General features: G+C 45.7%; 1 protein-coding gene across 7 annotated transcripts in view; it reads right to left on the bottom strand.

Annotated features, from left to right (window-relative positions):
* Positions 1-17,318, bottom strand: part of SPTAN1 (spectrin alpha, non-erythrocytic 1) — a 64,429-nt gene extending 47,111 nt beyond the window's left edge. For 5 of the 7 annotated variants that reach the window (XM_036260938.1, XM_036260935.1, XM_036260937.1 and 2 more), the window contains exons 1-3: positions 17,214-17,318; positions 4,724-4,963; positions 3,175-3,300 (exon numbers count right to left, since the gene is read on the bottom strand). In XM_036260938.1, the coding sequence (XP_036116831.1) occupies positions 3,175-3,300; positions 4,724-4,960 (363 nt within the window). In that variant the 5' untranslated portion in view covers positions 4,961-4,963; positions 17,214-17,318. The remainder of the gene's footprint in view (positions 1-3,174; positions 3,301-4,723; positions 4,964-17,213) is intronic. The other 2 variants (XM_036260933.1, XM_036260934.1) reach the window with 1 other exon arrangement.
* Positions 17,319-18,895: the final 1,577 nt, after the last annotated feature.

The following is an 18,895-nucleotide window of genomic DNA, read 5'->3' on the forward strand; positions in this document are numbered from 1 at the left end:
GGGCTGGGGACAAGCTGCAACCAAAGTATGTGCCCTTAGCAGGAACCAAACCTGGGACTCTCTGGTCTGTGGGCCAACTCTCTAACCGCTGAGCCAAACAGGCCAGGGCTCTCATTGATATTTCTATCTCTTTCTTCCTCTCTCTCTAAAAAATAAATAAATAAATAAATAAATAAATAAATAAATATTTAAAAAATAAAAGTAGAAAAGATGGAGTCCTGAAACATAATCAGCTATCAAAAAGGATTCTTGGCAGAAAAAATTTTAGAGTTTCTGTGAAGAGATACAATTTGTGGTACAATACATTTCAGGTTAGGTTTATTTCAAATTTCACCCAAGTGGCAGCCACAGACATACTCACTTCCCAGCATCTTTGGGTTCTCATAGCACAGTCCTGGTAAGGACTTGTCAAGAACTGGGGGAAATCAATCATCAATTCAAGCTTTAGATGACGAATTCTCGTATTCTAATCCAATCTCAATCAAGTGATCATGCCTACCCAAGATACTGGGAGTTTCTGTGTAACACAGACAGACATAAGTAAACAACACAAAAGTTTAAAAGCTAATAGAAGAGAAGTTTGGGATCCACCCATTGTTGAGATGCCACTCCCAGACAACTCAAAACTTATAAACCATGGAAGAGTCAACAAGGGTGGATACTCTTAGAAATGAGTTACGTTTCATTTGAAAGGAGAAAGCAGTGGGGGGGGAATAAATGTTCACACAATTCACTTCCATCACTACAATCACTTCCACCATGGATGGTTAAAACCGGAACCCACCACTGGGAAGGAAGTGAAAGGCATTCCAAGGCAAGGGGAAAGGGAACCCACAGCACTCAATAATCCACCTACTCGGATGTGGGACCCGATGTGGGTGGCGGTGACTATGGGGCGCCATGCCGTCCGGTACGGTGTGAAAGTCTAAACCAGTGACAGACAGGTTATCCAGGACACATACAGCCTCCACACTCCACCCACTTCCTCTATGTCACACTGCCTGCCAAACTGTTACTGAGTGATGGGACCAGATAAATTACCAAGCCAGGATCAACATGGGAACTGTGAGCATGAAAGGAACGTCGAAAGAGGTGAAATGAAAGCCCTTTGCTCAAATTAAAAATAGGCCACAGAAAGCTAAAGAAAACCTCATCCTCAGGGGTCAACTGTCAGTTTCTCACAAATCTCATTTTCACATCCTCAGGAAAGAACTAGCGCCAGGCCTGTCCCAGGACTGGAACAACTTTCCCATTGCTGGTGTCTGATCTTGTAAATGCTGCAGGTCAGGAGTCCAGCTTCACGAGCTTACTATCGTTTGGAGTGTGAGTGGGCCGAGAGGCAGAGGCACTAGGAAACACTGGGAAAGCTGACATCGTGGAGGAGAAATCCTGGTCTGACTCAGGTCGATTTCTCAACAGGGGCGTGAGCAAGCAGCTGACGGAAGCTGTTCTCCAGAGTGCACGGGGCTGCTCTGCACCAGCACAGCCAGGTGACGGGAACTGGGGCGGCAGACCTAGCGGAAACACTAAGGAAAGCCTATAGAAACTAAATACAGGTTGGAAAAATAAAGCAAATACTTGTGATGAGAGAGGGAATGGACTGAAATTCCAGTTCTGTCACCAATTAGATGTATGAATATGGGCAACTCAACCTTGTCCAAGCTTCGGCTTCTGCCCCTCTAGAATGGGGATACTGGTTGACTTGCTAGCTTGTTGTGAAGATTAGAGATAACATATGTAAAATTCCCAGCAGTGTGTTAGCACATAAATAGCTAATAGCTACTCAACAAATAGTAGCTAGTAGAACTTTTAAATGTTGCTTTAATAGATCCCTTAAAGGGGAGAAGGCACTTACTTGCTAACAGACCTGAATAAAGTGAGGCTGGGTCGGGTCTCCCCCTCCCCCAGATTAATTACCAAAGCCAACACTTGAACTATTTCTCACGTTCTCTGTAGTCTGGTTATACTACCAGAGCAGCCCCTTCTCATTCTGGGCAAACAACTTCTATCAAGGAAACAGAAATGCTGATTTCATTTCCTATAGGCTGTATATAAAACATTAGGAAAATGGCAGATAAACATTTGTATTTAATTACAGAGACACCTATTAGCCAAATAGGTTAAATGTAATTAAATAACTGGTCACATAGCATTTAAATTTTATTTTTATTTCCTATTTACAATAATTACCAATAATAGTCAATGACTAATAATAAGCTTAGGACTAATTTCAGGTCTCTGATATGAGACTGCAGAGTACATCAGAGCAAGAGAAACAACCAGTATTTATTGTTGAAAACCACTAGACCAGAACCAAAGGGAATGAAACCTCCTCAGTGAATATCAGGGAACAATGGCAGATGAAACAGTTCTAGCTGGGGCCTAAGAATGTAGCTTTTATCTAAATCTTCAGGATGGCCTCGACAGGTAATGGACTGAAAAGGCTGGTCCCTCAGAGGAATGGGACTTTGGATGACAAAGAACAAAACATGAAGATAGATAGAAAGTAAGTCAAACTAAGTGTGCACACCTCATCCTAGAGAGGCTTATTTGACAAAGCAGAGAAAGATCAATTATTGCCCCAACTCCAATGAACTGGCACCAAACAAGCCAAACAGAGTCTGAGGACTACTCTTGCTTCAAAGTCTGTCATATCACTTGGTCACTGACCAACAGGTGCCAAAAGTCATTCTTTACAGCTGGACCTTTAATTGGCTTGCTGGTTAGACCTCAGTAACCCCCAAGTTCCAGAAAGCAAGCTTGCCAATAGAGAACTTTCTTTATAGTGTCTGTGATTAATCCTATTTATCATTATGTCCTAATCCCTAAATTCACCAATTTCACAAATATGCTCTCCCATCTAAATACCAACTGTAAATGCTAATAATTTAATTTACACAGACCTCTTTGAAGTATAATCACATTCTAATTTGTTTTACAAAAAAAAAATATCCATTTCCTCACTTGTTTATATTCATACTGAATAATCGTTATTACAAAGGCCAGATGTAGGTAACTCCTTTCGGAAAATTCACAAATTCTTTTAAAAGCTAAAAAAGTCTATCTTTTTAGGAACTCAAATGTACATGTGTACACGTAAGCATTACCCCACATTCCTTTACCAATCAGACAGAGGAAGGCCATCCATCCACACCAGGCACGCCCCTTACTCACCCTTATGGTTTCAGATGCAAAATGCCCCTCTGAAATCATCAGGTTTCCAGTTTCATCCAGCTTAACAATGGCTCCTGAGTTGGCCTGCACTTCAGCTTCAAAGGCTTGATGCTTCTGAAGCTTGCCCTGTTGGTAGACCATGAAGTAAGCCATAGATGCAACCACTCAGCACTCATCATTCTGTTACCTCCTCCAAAATCCCTCCCCCACTGAATCCCACTCCCTTTAATTATGGACATATCACTTAGCACTGCACCCATCCCCTGACCTGCTCAATTCCTCAAGTACTCTGACTGTGTCTATACTGGCCCTCCAAAAGCTTGGCCACTGAGGACTACCAACTTGGCAGGTAACAAGATGCTACAAAATATCCTAACATTGTCTGTCAGGAAATTAGCTGTTATGTGGACATCCAATTCCTTCTAGAAATATAGAACCATACGGACAGTCTTATCAGCATGTAAAGTTTACCTTTGAATAATCCACATTTACTAATGATATTTTTATATAAAAAAATTTTTAATGTATTGATTTTAGAGAGAGAAAGGGAGAGAAAGAGGGAGAGAGCTGTTGTTTCACTTTTTGCATTCATCGACTGATTCTTGTGTGTGTCCTGACTGGGGATTGAACCCACAACCTTAGTGTATCAGTACAATGCTCTAAGAAACTTGGCCAGGGCCACTATAATATTTTTAGCTTGTTTTAGAAGCCATACTCTGTCTGGATGGTGTGGCTCAGTGGTCGAGCACTGACCCATGCACCAAGAGGTCGCCGGTTCAATTCCCAGTTGGGACACATGCCCAGGTTTTGCGCCCAATCCCGGGAGGGGGCACATAATAAGCAGTCAATCGATGTTCTTTCTCATCGATGTTCTTTCTCATTGATGTTTCTCTCTCTCTCTCTCCCTCTCCCTTACTCTCTCAAATCAATAAAGGAAAAAACAATTAAAAAATAATAATAATAAAAGCCATACTCTTTGATGGATTAGATTTGATACATTCCACTTTTCAATACCTCTTTTTAATCAAGTAATGAGCTAGGAAAGGGTCTGCCAGGCACCTAAAGCAGCGTTCACCGTTTTCTCTTTTTCGATGACTTTGACATGTGTAGTAAAAGAGCCATGAGCCCAATACTGCTCCATTTGCTAAAAATGTCTTTCACCAAAAATCAATGAGAAGAAAGGCTCTTTTTTTAAACAGCTAAATGAGGTACAATTTACACCATAAAATGTACTTGTTTTATGTACAATTCAATTATTTTTTTTTTCTCCAGTACGTGCCCGTAACGGGAACCAAACCCAGGACTCTCTGGTCCGCAGGCCGACGCTCCAACCGCTGAGCCAAACTGGCCAGGGCTTTTTTCCCCTCCAATTCAATAATTTTTAAAGGCTTTGCTTTTGATAGTGAGTTAGTCCTTTCTTATGTCTGATTTACATTCTTCTTGCTGTCCAAACTCTCAATATCATAATTAATGACTTTCTTGGTATAATTTTTAGGCAAAAACATTTGCTCTTGAATTCTGGCACAAATCTCCTGGAGATCACATGCACCTGCAAGTTGGTTGGGTCTTTATAATTCTCATCAGATGCGATCTGAAGTTTCTCCTGAATCCATTTCTCCAGCTCCTCAGCATCTCTTTGGAAAAACTGGAATCGATAGGAATCTTCAAGCTTCTGGCGCCTAAGGGTGGAGAGCTCCTTGAAGCGGTGGTATCTGTCCAGGACCTGCTGCCGCCTCTCCTGGATGTCCTCTGCTGTTTCCAGCACTTTGACCCCACTTGGGTCCATTTTCTGAAAAGAAAGAATGCCCTGAGGTAAGCACAAGACACCAAATAAATTTATGGGATTAGCCTCTCTGAAGAAAAGAAAATACATGATCAGACATCCTAGCAGACTCAGAATCTAACAACAAAGCCCAATCCTACTCCTTTGTAAAAACTGGTTATCCATGCCCTGCAACACCTTCCTATACAGGTCCCTCAGAGGGTGTCTAATCAACATGGCAATGAAACCAGGAAAAAATATGAATAGAACTATGGTTTTTACTTGCAATTCTACAACAGCTTTGAGAATTCAAAGGAAACACTGACTTTGGTAGTCAGAGAATTATTGAGAAATCCATTCAAAAGTTCTTTCACCTGGTCTGTGTATTTCATTATGTGGAGATTAGATAGAATCTATTCTTTCTTTTATTAGCTTTTCTATCTTTCTAGATCTCAGCCTGTTATTCGATGAAGAAAAGGAAAGGATTATGAAGTAACTGAATCCTTAACATCAACAACCAGTAGAATTTTCCTAGTCGAAGTAGCTGATTTCTTGGTCACGCTGAAATGTCAATCCTACAGGTCTTCTTCAGGCTACCAGAGAGCCTGGGCAATGAACAGGCTGAATTTCACCTGAAGGCGCACAATTAAAAGAAAATCACAGTGTTATCTTAAAAAAGAAAAAAAGTGTGGCTAAATATTTATCTTTCTTTATGCCTCCCTGTTACTGGGGAAAGCAAAGAGCCTACCTAAGTTCAGCATCAATTTCAAGTTCATCACAAATGCAGGCTAACTGGATAGGTGGTACTTCCCCATAACTCAGTCTCCCCCAACTTTAATGTCAAAAAGAAAACCTGCTCTATGTATGGAAGAAACCTGGGACATGCTATGTGTTCTTATCAGGAATAAGCCACTTTATCCTCTAAGCAAGGAAGGATCACAGAAAAAAACAGGAACAGATTACTGACAGAGAGCTTCTAAATTGGTCTGTAACACATGACCTTCACACGATCCACCCTCACTCCATGCCTCAATTTCCTGGAATGTCTGATAATGGCAGGTGAAAATGAGATGGTCCCAAAACCTTTCCAATTTTATAATTACATTCCACAGAGAAGAGTCTGAGATCTGATCAAGACGACGACCAGAAAAGCTAATGGTCTCTCAAGCTCTCACTCTACAACTTATTTATGTAAGGTATAAGGCTTGTTACCCAGGGAACATTTAAGAGCTTCCCCGACTGGTCTGGCCCAGCTACAGGGAAAGGATCAGCAGGCTAAGGACCAGGCATGAGAGTCGTGCGATGCCCCCACCCCACATTCAGCTCCAGGGAAGCAAGACTGGTGAGATCTGTGCCAGGTCCACCTTGTCGGCTCTCTAGGGATTAAAGCAGCTCCAAGAGATCTGCACCCCAACTCTGAGGACCACCTTTCTATGAAGAGACTACCTTCCTAGGAAAGAGACCGCACGGTGATTTTAGCCTATCATCGTTCCTTCTAAATGATTCTCCACCTGTCAACCAGTTATTTTTGTTGTATTGTTTTTCTGCTATAAAGTCCCATTTTATTTATTTATTTATTTATTTATTTCACTATAAAAACAAACATATTCTTTGCTATGTCACGTCCATACTTTAAAACCCTTTATGGGCCCTGCTGGTGTGGCTCAGTGGTTGGGCATCGACCCATGCACCAAGAGGTCACCAGTTTGATTCCTGGTCAGGGCACATGCCCAGGTTGTGGACCCAATCCTCAGTGGGGGGGTGTGCAGGAGGCAGCCAATTGATGTTCTCTCTCATCAATGTTTCTCTCTCTAAAATGAATAAAGAAAAAAAAAATTTTTTTAAACCCTTTAAGGCTCTGAGAGGAAAGAATCTGGCCCTCTCAGCAGGCCCTTCCACCTGGCCCAGCACACCTGACTGGCATCTCTCACCCATGCTCCCTGCCCTCTTGGCATGTAGAAATATTCTTTCTCCTCCCAAATACAAAATTCTCTTTAAAGACTCCAAGACATGTGCAAGGCTTCCTTTGCCCCTTCTGTGCCTGGAGAACTACTTATACCTCCTTACCCAGCTGCACACACTGCTCCTTCCTTCGTTCCTCCTCAGATTTAATCACACTTCTCTGTAGGTTTACAAAGCGCACGTATGTACTTCCCATGGGGTAACTATACTGCTGCATCTAATCTTTGTACCCCGACATCCAGCACACAAAGGTCATTAAGAAATGTTTGTTGAGTAATGATCGAGAGTGTGGGCTACCCAAGTTTTGTTTTCCATACGGCCAAACTGGAACTGGACCCAGGTAAAGCTAGACTCATGACAAGAACCTCGAAGGCAGGCCGTTGGATGGAGTGGCACCCAGGCGACCCCCGAGGTGCAGGTCTGAAGCACCGACCCTGGAATGACCACACGCAGTTTCTTCTCAGAAGTCAGCTGCTCTTGGGCCCTGGCCAGCGTGGCTCAGTGGTTAGAAGTTAGCTGCCCTTTTCACTCTGGCAGGGTGGGACCTCAGGAAGGCAAATGTTGAATCATCAATAACTAGCTGTGCCTAAAAAAAATATTTTCTGTTCTTTTTTTCTTCAGATAGAGCGGGAGGGAGAGGGAGAAAAACATCAATGTGAGAGAGACACATAGAGTGGCTGCCACCCACACGACCCCAACCAGGGTGGGGACAAACTGCAACCGAGGTATGTGCCCTTAGCGGGAACCGAACCTGGGTCTCTCTGGTCCATGGGCTGACGCTTTAACCACTGAGCCAAACCGGCCAGGGCTATTTTCTGTTCTTAAAACAGGCCTCGGGAGAGTCCTTAAGACCCAAAGCTGAGGGCGACCTTGAAGAACGTAAGTGTGTGCTCGGAGCGAAGTTTCTGGAAGAACACTGAGTCATAGCAAGGCGTTCTGATGCATACTGCTGCCGCCCCAGTGTACCAGCTTCCGCCGGAGAAGACCGATTCCTGACACGGTCGTTACGACCACCAGCCACGTCACTAGAATGGAAACACAGCTCCTCTCACTGACCTGCACTGCCTGCTCCGGCTGTACCCCACCAACCCCAAGTTACCGGCCCTGGGCAGGGTCCACTTCCCAGCTCAAAAAATTCCCTTTGCAGAAATGTTCTCTTCTCGTCCTCTCCCAACTCCACCATGTCATACCATACAAGCCTTCCAGTGTAAAGCAACTCCCTACTCCTCTTGGAAGTCCCGAGTAGGAAGGCCTCACTCCCTCAGTGCACCACCACATTCTGCCACGTAATTATTGTTTTCTCCTTGCCATTTTTTAAAAATTCTCACCCAAGGATGTTTTTCCATTGATTTTTAGATAGAGTGGGATGAAGGGAAAGAGAGAGAAACATGGATGTGAGAAAGATACATCAATTGGCTGCCTCCTGTACGACCCCGACCAGAGCCAGGGATCGAACCTGCAACTGAGGTATGTTCCCTTGACCAGGAATCAAACCCAAGACTCTTCGGTCCATGGGCTGATGCTCTTAACTGCTGAGCCAAACTAGCCAGGACCTCCCTGCCATTTTTTTAAGTTTGTTTTTTTTTTTTTAATCCTCACCCGAGGACATTTTCCCATTTTTTGTTCAGGTAGAGTCGGGGGGAGAGAGAGGAACAGAGAGAGAGAGAGAAACATCGACGTGAAAGGGACACATCGAGTGGCTGCCACCCACACAACCAACCAGGGCCGGGGAAAAACCGCAACCGAGGTACATGCCCCTAGCGGGAACCGAACCTGGGTCTCTCAGGACCGCAGGCCGACGCTCTAACCGCTGAGCCAAACCGGCCAGGGCCATTTTTTAAAGTTTTTTAGGGAATTTAGAGTGCCCAAGGAACTATAAAAAGGCTTTATCATACTACTCTCTGACCACAAAACTTGGTGCATACTAGAGTCAATTACATTCTAAACTTGGAAACAGAGAAATGCTGTCAGTTCATTGTTAAGTATACAGCACACAAGGTCATCTTCTAAGCAGGTCATAGAGCCCAGGGTGACGCAGGATGTTCTGGTTCCCAGACTAGCATGCTCGTCCCAGTGGTCCTGAACATGACCACAGCTGACATACTCCTTACAGACGGCTGTTTGATTATTTCTTTATTCCTTTCTCTACCTCTTATCTTGCACATCCTCACTTAGGAGAGAAAAAAGGGGGAGGAAGATATATTAATCATTAAGATGCCTAAGTTAATTTTATTTTTTAATATGTTTTTATTGATTTTTTTAGAGAGAGAGGTAGAAACATCGATGTGTCTCTCTCACATGGATGGTCTGCCTCCTGCATGTCCCCCCCTGGGGATTGAGCCTGCAACCTGGGCATGTGCCTTGACTGGGAATTGAACAGGGGACCTGCCAGGCCATGGGATGATGCTCAATCCACTGAGCCACACCGGCTGGGCAGGATTCACTGTATATCTAAAGTCCTTTAGCTGCTATGAAAAGTTCCAAGAGATTGCACTGCGGATTTTTTTTTCTGGGAAAAAAAAAAAAAAGAATCCTTAACGCCCTGGCCGGTTTGGCTCAGCGGTTACAGTGTCGCTCCACAGACCAGAGAGTCCCGGGTTCGGTTCCCGCTAAGGGCACGTAACTTGGTTACAGTTTGTCCCCGGCCCTGGTTAGAATCATGTGGGTGGCAACCACTTAGTATGTCTCTCTCGCGTTGATGTTTCTCTCTCTCTTCCCCCCTCTCCCCCTCCCACTTTGTCTGAAGATAAATGCAAAAAATGTCCTCGGGTGAGGATAAAAAAAAAAAAAAAGAATCCCTAACATAACACTGCACAGATTCCACCTGAGCAGTCCCCCTGCTTGGGTTCAGCTTGCGGGTTTGGCCCTACCAATCCAGGGAGACAGTCCAGCAAGGCCCTGTTGAAATTAACCAACCTAAAAGGCCCTTTGTCACCCCAGTGAAGTAGAACAAGTCAATTCTATACCAAGTGCTTTGGTCAGGCAATAATGGACTTTTCTCTCCTGCAGTGATCAGCTGACGTCAGGAGGTGGGAGCTCTGCCAAGCCCCACGGGCCAGTCTGGGGAGCTGGGCATCTGAAAGTCATCACTGCTGTCGGCATTCCGGGTGTGCATTTGCGTGATTACAGGCACCCACGATTATAGGTTAATAGAACTTCCCTCCACCCTTAACCTGATAGGAAGCTGTCTCTAGTTTATCTATACAAGCTCCCCGTTTCTTTTTGCTCCTAAAAGTATATTGCTACAGACTATATTAAACACAGGAAATTTTTCATATCACCAAGAACTACTGCCACCCAAAGGTGCTCTGTAACCCCTCACCCAAAGCTCGGTGAGAGAGTGAGAGGAAATCCTCAGGCTCTGCCTGTGTGCACCAGGTTCCCCCTTCAGGACGGAGGCTGCAGGCCTCAGGAACTCCACCTCTCCCCAAATATGCAGCTGACTAATAAGGCCGACGCCATAGACAATGTTCCAGACTGGCCCCAGCCTTAATGGGATTAATGCCCCTGAAGAGCTAGAATGGAAGACTTTGGGAAAAGTACCATTAAAGAACAATCTCCAACCACACCAGCCTATCTATTCCACTGACTGCCTAAAACCCTGCACAGGAGCCAATGTCCTAGGGTTGCAATCAACTGACTGCTTATCTCAAAGCAGCCAGTCAGCTCTGATTTTGCTAGTCAAGTCCAGGTACACGAAGAACAAGGGAGGGGAAATGAAGTGTTGAATGTAGTCTCTGTATGTTTAAGGACAGCTTCCCATTTAAGGTAACTGAAGAAAACGGTCATGTTTTTGCAAATACTGTTAGGCAAGGCTAAGGATGCAGGCTAGTGATCAGTGCTGCAATGCAGCAGTCAAAACGCTGGCTGCACCATTCAGCAAGTCATGTGAATTGATCTCGGGATAAAACAGGAATTACAACCATGTTCTCCCCATTGTAATCAATAAAAAAAAAAATCTGTTACGCCTGGCTGGTGTAGCTCAGTGGCTGAGCGTGGATCCATGCACCAGGAGGTCGCCGATTCAATTCCTGGTCAGGGCACGTGCCCAGGTTGTGGGCCCGATCCCCGCAGGAGGCGGCCAATCGATGCGCTCTCTCATCAATGTTTCTATCTCTCTCTCCCTCTCCCTTCTTTTCTCTCTAAAATCAATTAAGAAAAAAAAAATCTGCTATCGTTCTCACAACACTGCTAGATCTCTGGGAAAAAAAAGAGGGGTCTGCCCTGGCTGGTTTGCTCAGTGGTTAGAGCGTCGGCCTGTGGACCAGAATCACAGGTTTGATTCCACTCAAGAGCATGTACCTCAGTTGCAGTTCAGTCCCCGGCCCTGGTCGGGGTCATGAGGGAGGTAACCACTCGATGTGTCCCTCTCATGTTGATGTTTCTCTTTATCTCCCTCTCTCTCCCTCTCTCCCAATCTATCTGAAGATAAATGAAAAAATATACTCAGGTGAAGATTTAAAAAAAAAAAGAAAGAGAGGGGTCTAATGATATGAGTCTGGGCTAGTTTTCCTACAGAACCTTAGAAGAGAATAAAGTTGTAATGAAGCCTGGTCCACGTGGCTCAAGGGATTGAGCATCATCCCATGGACTGAGAGGTCCCAGTTCGACTCCCAATCAGGGCACATCCCCAGTTGCAGGCTCCATTCCCAGTAGAGGGCATGCAGGAGGCAGCCGATCAATGTGTTTCTATCTCTCCCTGTCTCTCTAAAAAAATCAATAAAAACATTTAAAAAATTATAGTGAAGAGGAAAGGAGTCACCATTTATTTATTTATTTTTCCTTTATTGATTTTAGAAAGAGAGGAAGTGAGAGGGAGAGAGAGATGGAAACATCAATGAGAGAGAACATTGATTGGCCGCCTCCTGCATGCCCCCACTGGGGATTGGGCCCACAACCTGGGCATATGTCCTGACTGGGAATCGAACTGGCAACCTCTTGGTGCATAGGTCAACACTCAACCACTAAGCCATGCCGGCCGGCCAGGAGTCACTCTTTAAAACAAAGTGTTGGGCCTTGGCCGGTTTGACTGAGCAGTTAGACCGTTGGCCTGCAGACCAGAGAGTTTTGGGTTCGGTTCCCGCTAAGGGCACGTATCTCGGTTGCAATTTGTCCCTGGCCCCAGTTGGGGTCATGTGGGTGGCAACCACTTGATGTGTTTCTCCCACATTGAGGTTTCTCTCTCTCTCCCTCAATCTTTCTCTCCCACTCTATCTCAAAAAATTTTTAAAAAATAAATAAAAGTGTTGGGACTGCTGACATTTCAACAGGCTGAATGTGCTGGACGTAAGAGGCCTTTGGAATACTACAAAATGAATCGCAACTGCAGACAGGATACAAGACACATGGTTTTGCAAAGAAAGGGATTTTAGGGACTAATGGGATGAAGGGATCACTTGGTCCCATGGAAAAATTCATAAACATCACCCAAAGCAAAAGGTCACAGACACCATTCATCAGCTTTGTTTCTGTTGCTTAGTCAGAGCTCAAAGGTGCAGAACCAACAATGCCCCCTTTTCCATGGCTTATAAAGCCAGCTTATTAAAAATTTTACATTTCCAAAGCAAGAGGACTTTATATGCATGGATGTGGAAGGGCTCCCCTAGAACAAACCACCAAACTGGTTAGCACCCATAACAAGTTTATACCAACTGATTCTCAAATCAAATTAATTAACCCCAAAAACCAGCTCAGCTGCAGATTTTAGTGGCCCATCTGCTGGTAAGTAGAGAAGCAAATATTATGTAAATTAAAAGTTTTAACCATGAAAAAAGCATCATTATTTAAAGCACATTCCAATTGGATTTTGGATCTGCATGTCAGCCTTCAAATCAATTAATTCATTTCAACTCATTAGCTGGATTCTGAAGAGGTGAGCAGGGACTTAGCTTTGAGAAAGCAAGTCTTGCTCTGGCTGGTTTGGCTCAGCAGTTACAGCATGGGCTCTTGGACTGAAGGGTCATGAGTTCAATTCCAGTCAAGGGCAGATACCTGGGTTGCAGGTTTGATCCCTAGCTATCACACTGATGTCTCTCTTTCTCTTCCTCCCTTGCTCCCTCCCTCCCACTATCTCTAAAAATCAATAGAAAAATATCCTCAGGGGAGGATTAACAAGGCTCCCATTCATTATAATAATCACTTATGTGGACGCTTTCATTTCACAATAATTAGAAAAAAGAAAGCAAGTCTCATACTGCATTGCATCAAAACCCAGAAATGCAGTGCAAGGTTTCGAAACTTCTGCATATCCTCAAACACTACCTTGCTGCTACTTACCTGTTAACCTGTAAAATTCAGATGAGAGGTACTTAATTACAAAATATTGTTACTGAGATTCAAACAGGAGAAAGCGCCCTGGCCGGTTTGGCTCAGCAGTTAGAGCGTGGGCCTGCGGTCCAGAGAGAGCCGGGTTCGGTTCCCGCTAAGGGCACGTACCTCGGTTGCAGTTTGTCCCTGGCCCTGGTTGGGTTGTGCGGGTGGCAACCACTCAATGTGTCCCTTTCATGTTGATGTTTCTCTCTCTCTCTCTCCCTCCCACTCTATCTGAACAAAAAAATGGAAAAAGTAAGTCCTCGGGTGAGGATTAAAAAAAATTAAAAAACAAAAACAGGAGAAAGTTATAATGTGGCCCATTTTTATAAACCTGGTTTAAATAATTAGCCAGTCTGATTTATAAAAGGGCTTGCCTTGGATTTATCACCCATAATCACTAGACATTTGCCAAATTTGTATTTCTCCTTTTGGGGTATTAAGACATTAATTTTAAGCATTTTCCTCTTTGAAAAAGTTCCAGTTTAGCAAACACTCAAAAACTGTACACAAGCACAACAAATATATAATGAGCTTTTAAAAAAAAAGAAAACACAAACTCCATTTCATTATAAGGATTGTGGCAGGAAAAATAAGTCAATGGGAAGAGTAAACAAACCCAAGTTTACAATACTAATACATTTTTAAAAATGATTTTTACTACATGTTTTCAGATTATATTTTTCAAATATCTAAGATAATCTGTTTAGACCCTTTGTCTTATTTCATTTTATTTTTTTGTTAATCCTCACTCAAGAATATATTTTCCCACTGATTTTTAGAGAGTGGAAGGGAGGGAGGGGGAGAGGGAAAGAGAAAGAGAAACATCAGTTGCCTCTCTCTCTCTCCCCCCACCCCTCCCCTCCCCTCCAATGCACCCAGACTGGGGCTAGGGATTGAACCTGAAACCCATGTACATGTCCTTGACAGGGAATTGAACTCTTTGGTGGTGCACAGTCCCAAGCCCTAACTACTGAGCCAAACCAGTTAGGGCATTCCCCCTTGGTTCTTAAGTAACCATCAATAAAAAAAATCAGCAAACACTACATGCAAACACCAGTAGGTGTTAAGAAATAACATAAATAACATATTCATGCCTTAAAGAGAGGAAGATAAAAAACAGGAGGCTTTGAAAATTTTAGAATAAGTTTACTAAAACTTCTGTTCACCCAAAAAACAAATAAGAAAACAAAAAACAAAACCCTAACAGAAACCTTAACAGAAAACTCATGCAGGCACTTCCCCACAGCCCCCCTCTTTGGATCATTCAACCTGTTTGACACAAAAGTATCTTCACTGCAAACCAGACCAAACCGAAGAGGCAAGGTGCATTTCCTGCATGCTGGTCAAATACCTGGACTCTGCGCTTACGAAACGATGACAACATGATGGAGGAATGTGGAGTCTAAAATGGGCGGGGGTAGAGCGAGATAAGCTCCTAAGGGCAAATGGCAAAAATCATTTCAAAAACCGAGAAAACAGATCCTTAAAAATATAATATATGAATACAGGTAAAAATCAAATTTCAGGTATCTTCCCAGCACCTTCTAAATTCCACCAGGGATTTAACGTGTGGAAAGAGAACCAGGGTTATCTGGCCTTAGCAGTTCCTACCTATCTAAATGTGCTGCCATGGCCAAGTCATAGACCCCTTTGGGCCTCAGTTTCACCACATTTCAAATAAAGTCATAATACTGAATATACTTTTTAGCACTAAAAGTTCCAATGAACTGAGATTCCTAGGACTAGATGATTCCTAAATCTCCTTCCTTTCAGTAACAAAATAGCCTAATTTCATGACATTATCAGAAACAAGAAAGAACTCAATCTACAAAGATCTGACTTGAGCCTAATTTACAGGTCCACTTCCTCTGCAAAATATTATTTCCTGCTGAAAACAGGTACAAGAGGAATACGCAGAAAGGTGGAAGGGAGGTAGGAGAACAGCTGCTCCAGTCCGCCCCAAGTGATCAGCTATGTGCGTTCCTCCTGCATTCCTGGAGTCAACATTTGCTACCCAGGCGCTGCATTCTTCTACTCACTCCAAACCACAGCTGATAAGCTGCATCAGACCCAGCTACATAGCTAGTGGAGTCCTGGAACAGCCCACAGAGGACTGATTACGAGGCTGTCCTCTTGCCCACTGTCCTGAGAGCAGGCTCAGCAATAACAGCACTATTCCTGATATCCACTTCTCAGTGTCCGCAGTGGGCCCCTCCCTTTGAGATGAAGAAGAGTAAGGAAAAGGAGAGAAAATTCTAACCCAAGGAACCACCTAAACCTGTTCATCAGATCGTTTGATTAGCTCCTATTAAAGCCAGTGACAGATCAGATTTCTCCAATTATTAGATTACTACAAAACACACTGTCACAGACCAAAAGCCTATCAGAGAATGCTACTGAGCTGATGGTTAATGCTAAGAAGGGCTTCATACCTGTCCCTTACAAAGCAATTCCTCCTTCCCAGTCTTGTGTCTCTATCTGGTTCCCTGGATAACAGCTAACACACTTTGAGGGTCCTCTGAGTAATTATTGGCCCAGTTACTAAAAAGGGCTTATTGTTAATTTCCTGCACAGAGGCTCTCTCTGCAGCACATTTTCCCCCGTGCAGCACATTTTTTAAACTTTGACTTCAATTTGACCTTTCAAAATCTAAGACATTAGCTAAAACAAAAGAGAAAATAAATGACTGGTTTGCAGAGCTGGAACCTTGTTCAATGGCTTCATACAGTTGAGTGTTCCCACTGCGATTCTTAAGATTTTGTTTCTTGGCTGCAAGACACCCCCACCCTTCCATCTTTGATATATTCTGTTTTAGTAAAGTCCAATTGCTATGACGACGCAATTTCTCAACACGTTATGAAAATACTTCATATGGTCTCTCTTCTATTCTTCCCTAACAGCCATGATGGTAAGTTTTTCCAAAATACCATGATGAAGACGGAACAAAGGGCCTACAGATTTCAGGATCTATTATATAAAAGAGATGTGATAAGGTGTTGCAGCGGTTCAAACATCATCTCCACCCAGCTTTCTGATCGACTCAGGCTTTGAATATAAAACACATTCAATCATTAACCGTAACAAGCCCTTTATTTAAAATACATTTTACCCCAGCACATCAAAAGAGACTTTTAAAGGCAATTTTCTTTGGGAAACATCTCATCAAATTCAGGGATGACTTTCAAACAAAAGGCTGCTCTATCATTCAACACCAGCACGGCTGTAGAATTTCTGACAAATAATATACCGCCCTCGACACGGAAAACCCGGTCTCAGGAAACAAACAAAGCTCTACGCTATTAAGTTATTTGATTTGGGCCTCACACAAAGCAAGAGCCACAGCTATCTGTTATTTACAAGCAAATCACCACTGGGCAGAAAAAAAATGTTTATTACAAGGAAAGGAAGGAGCTGGCCAGCATCGAACCTTCCTGCGTCTAGAGAGAAGGCCAAGAAACGCCAAACAGGATGAAATTAACATCAACGAGCCCTTCACCTTCAGCTCTCGGTTCTTTCTCCTTCAAGGGGTGGGCTGGCACTGCTCGTGGGGATTTGGGAAAAGGAGCTGCAGAAGTCGCTCCCCGCCGAGGGACTGGGGGATGGAGGGGGAGCGCTCTGCAGGAAGAAGAAGGGTGACCATCCCGACCAGGGAGCCCCCGCCCCACCTGCCGCAACCGGATGGGGCAGGGCGGGGCGGCGGCCGGGCTGGGGCGGGGGGCGGGGAGGGACCCGGCGGCCTCGCCACCCCCTCCGCCCAGTCAATGACATTCCAACCGCCGGCACCCAGACTCGACCGGGCGGCTCCCCCGCAGCCCACGCTGCAAAAGCCAGTCGCGACCTGCTCGCCCGGCTCCCCGCCCGGCGAGAGCAGCAGCAAGGCCGGCCCGGCTCACCTGTCCGCGCGCTGGCCCCGCCCCTCCCCGGGGGCGACCCGGCTCCCCGCCCAGGGGTCGGCTGCCCTCGGAACCCGCTTCCGCCCGCGCTCCCGCGCTCCCCGTCTCACCGGCTCCTGTGGGTGAGGGCAGTGGATGCGTGGGGCTGGAGGGGTGGCTGAGGGGCCGACGCTCCTTCGTGGCTTCCGCTCCTCGCCGTTCGCTCTGCTGCGGGTAGTGGCGGCGACGCGCGCGCCCCGCCTCTTTTATAGGCGGCCACGCGCGTTCCGGCAGCGGGCGGGCGCGAGCGCGGGGGAAGCGCCCCGGCGCGGCGCGAGGGGCGGGGGCGAGCGCCTGCGGAGCAGAGGGGGCGGAGCTCCCGCCGGCTCGCCTCCCGATCGCCCGACGGAAAGGGCCGGGCGCTCCCGGAAGGAGCCGAAGCGGCGGTGCAAGGGGAAAGTCGACTCCGGGAGCGCGGCGGAGGATGGGGAAGGAGGACGCGAGCCAGGGGTGGGGGTCGATGGTGCAATGGAGCCTCTGCCTCCGCCCCGCCCTCCCCGCCGCCTAGCTCCTCCAATCTTGCCCCTCCCCGCCCTGCAGAGAATCTCTGCACCCCACCCCTCCACCCCTCCACCCCTGGGAGCCCTTCCAGGACTGCAGCAAAGGGCGGGGCGGGGGCTATTGCTGCAGTCTGTCTGGGGCCGCTGCGCGCCCCGGCCGGAAAAACGCCCAGTCCCAAATGATGAGATCACCGCGTGCTTCTCTCCTTCCTGCCCACTTTCCCTAGGACACGCCTGGGGCCGGGGACACAAGGCAGCCTGTGCTGGTGGGGTCTGGGGTCGGAAACAGGATTGTTTGGGGGCACCGGGTTTGAGGAGGTGGTGAGAAACGGCCAAATCCGCCCATAAAAAATAAAGTCGACTTATTTGGAAGTGAAGCCTGTCGTTCCAGAATTTGGAGAGTTAATGATTTTTTATATTTCAACATCAAAAGCTTTCTCACAGGTCACCAGTGGAATAGGATGCATTAGTCGTAGTTTCTAAGCGAGACATTAAGGTTCTTCCTGCCACAATGAATTGAACTTTCCTCGTGTACCAGGCACTATGCTAAGCATTTCATGCGTTACCTTCCTTTTTAAAAATCTTGGCAATCATTTTATGAGGTAAGGATTGTTTCCCCATTTTACAAATGAGCACCCTGACATGGAAGTTAGACGTCTTGCCACCTCGCAAGAGGAAAAGCTGATTTGAATCTAGCAGTCAGAACCTTCTCTTAAACAGTATGCGATAAATACTGCCTTCCCATAGGAAAGGGAGGCATTGTGATGGTGGATGCTGGGGTGCCAAGAAAAAAAAGGAAGGATTTCTGGAACTTCTGTTCTTTCCGTCTTGGCAGTTTGAAGGCCTGGCTCTGAACTCTAGCAGAGTTCTGGGTTAGGACGTCCTTTCCCCACCCTCACTGGGGTGACAGCTGGGCCGCAGCCATTGGATCATTCCTGTGCAGTCAGGCAGACCAGGAGCTCTGCAGCTTGGGAAGGCCTCAGCCTCCCGGTTACCAAGCAGCCCTCCTCGTTAAATCAATATAAAGGGCCTGGGCACAGCACCAGAACTTTGGCCCAGGCCCAAGCCCTGAGTTTCCTGGTCCTCTGCAGTCTGGCTTCCTTCCCCTGTGCCTGGGATCTGCAATCTGGTTTCTAAGCCACCCTGGCTGTAGCCATGATAGTGAGGAAAATTCTATTCCCACGCTTCATGGGAGTGGAGAGGAAAGAAAAGGAGAGGCTACACCCCAGAAGTAGCTTTACAGACCTGGAGGA

The sequence above is a fragment of the Molossus molossus genome, unplaced genomic scaffold (genome assembly GCF_014108415.1).
Source record: "Molossus molossus isolate mMolMol1 unplaced genomic scaffold, mMolMol1.p scaffold_m16_p_14, whole genome shotgun sequence".
Taxonomy (NCBI): Eukaryota; Metazoa; Chordata; class Mammalia; order Chiroptera; family Molossidae; genus Molossus; species Molossus molossus.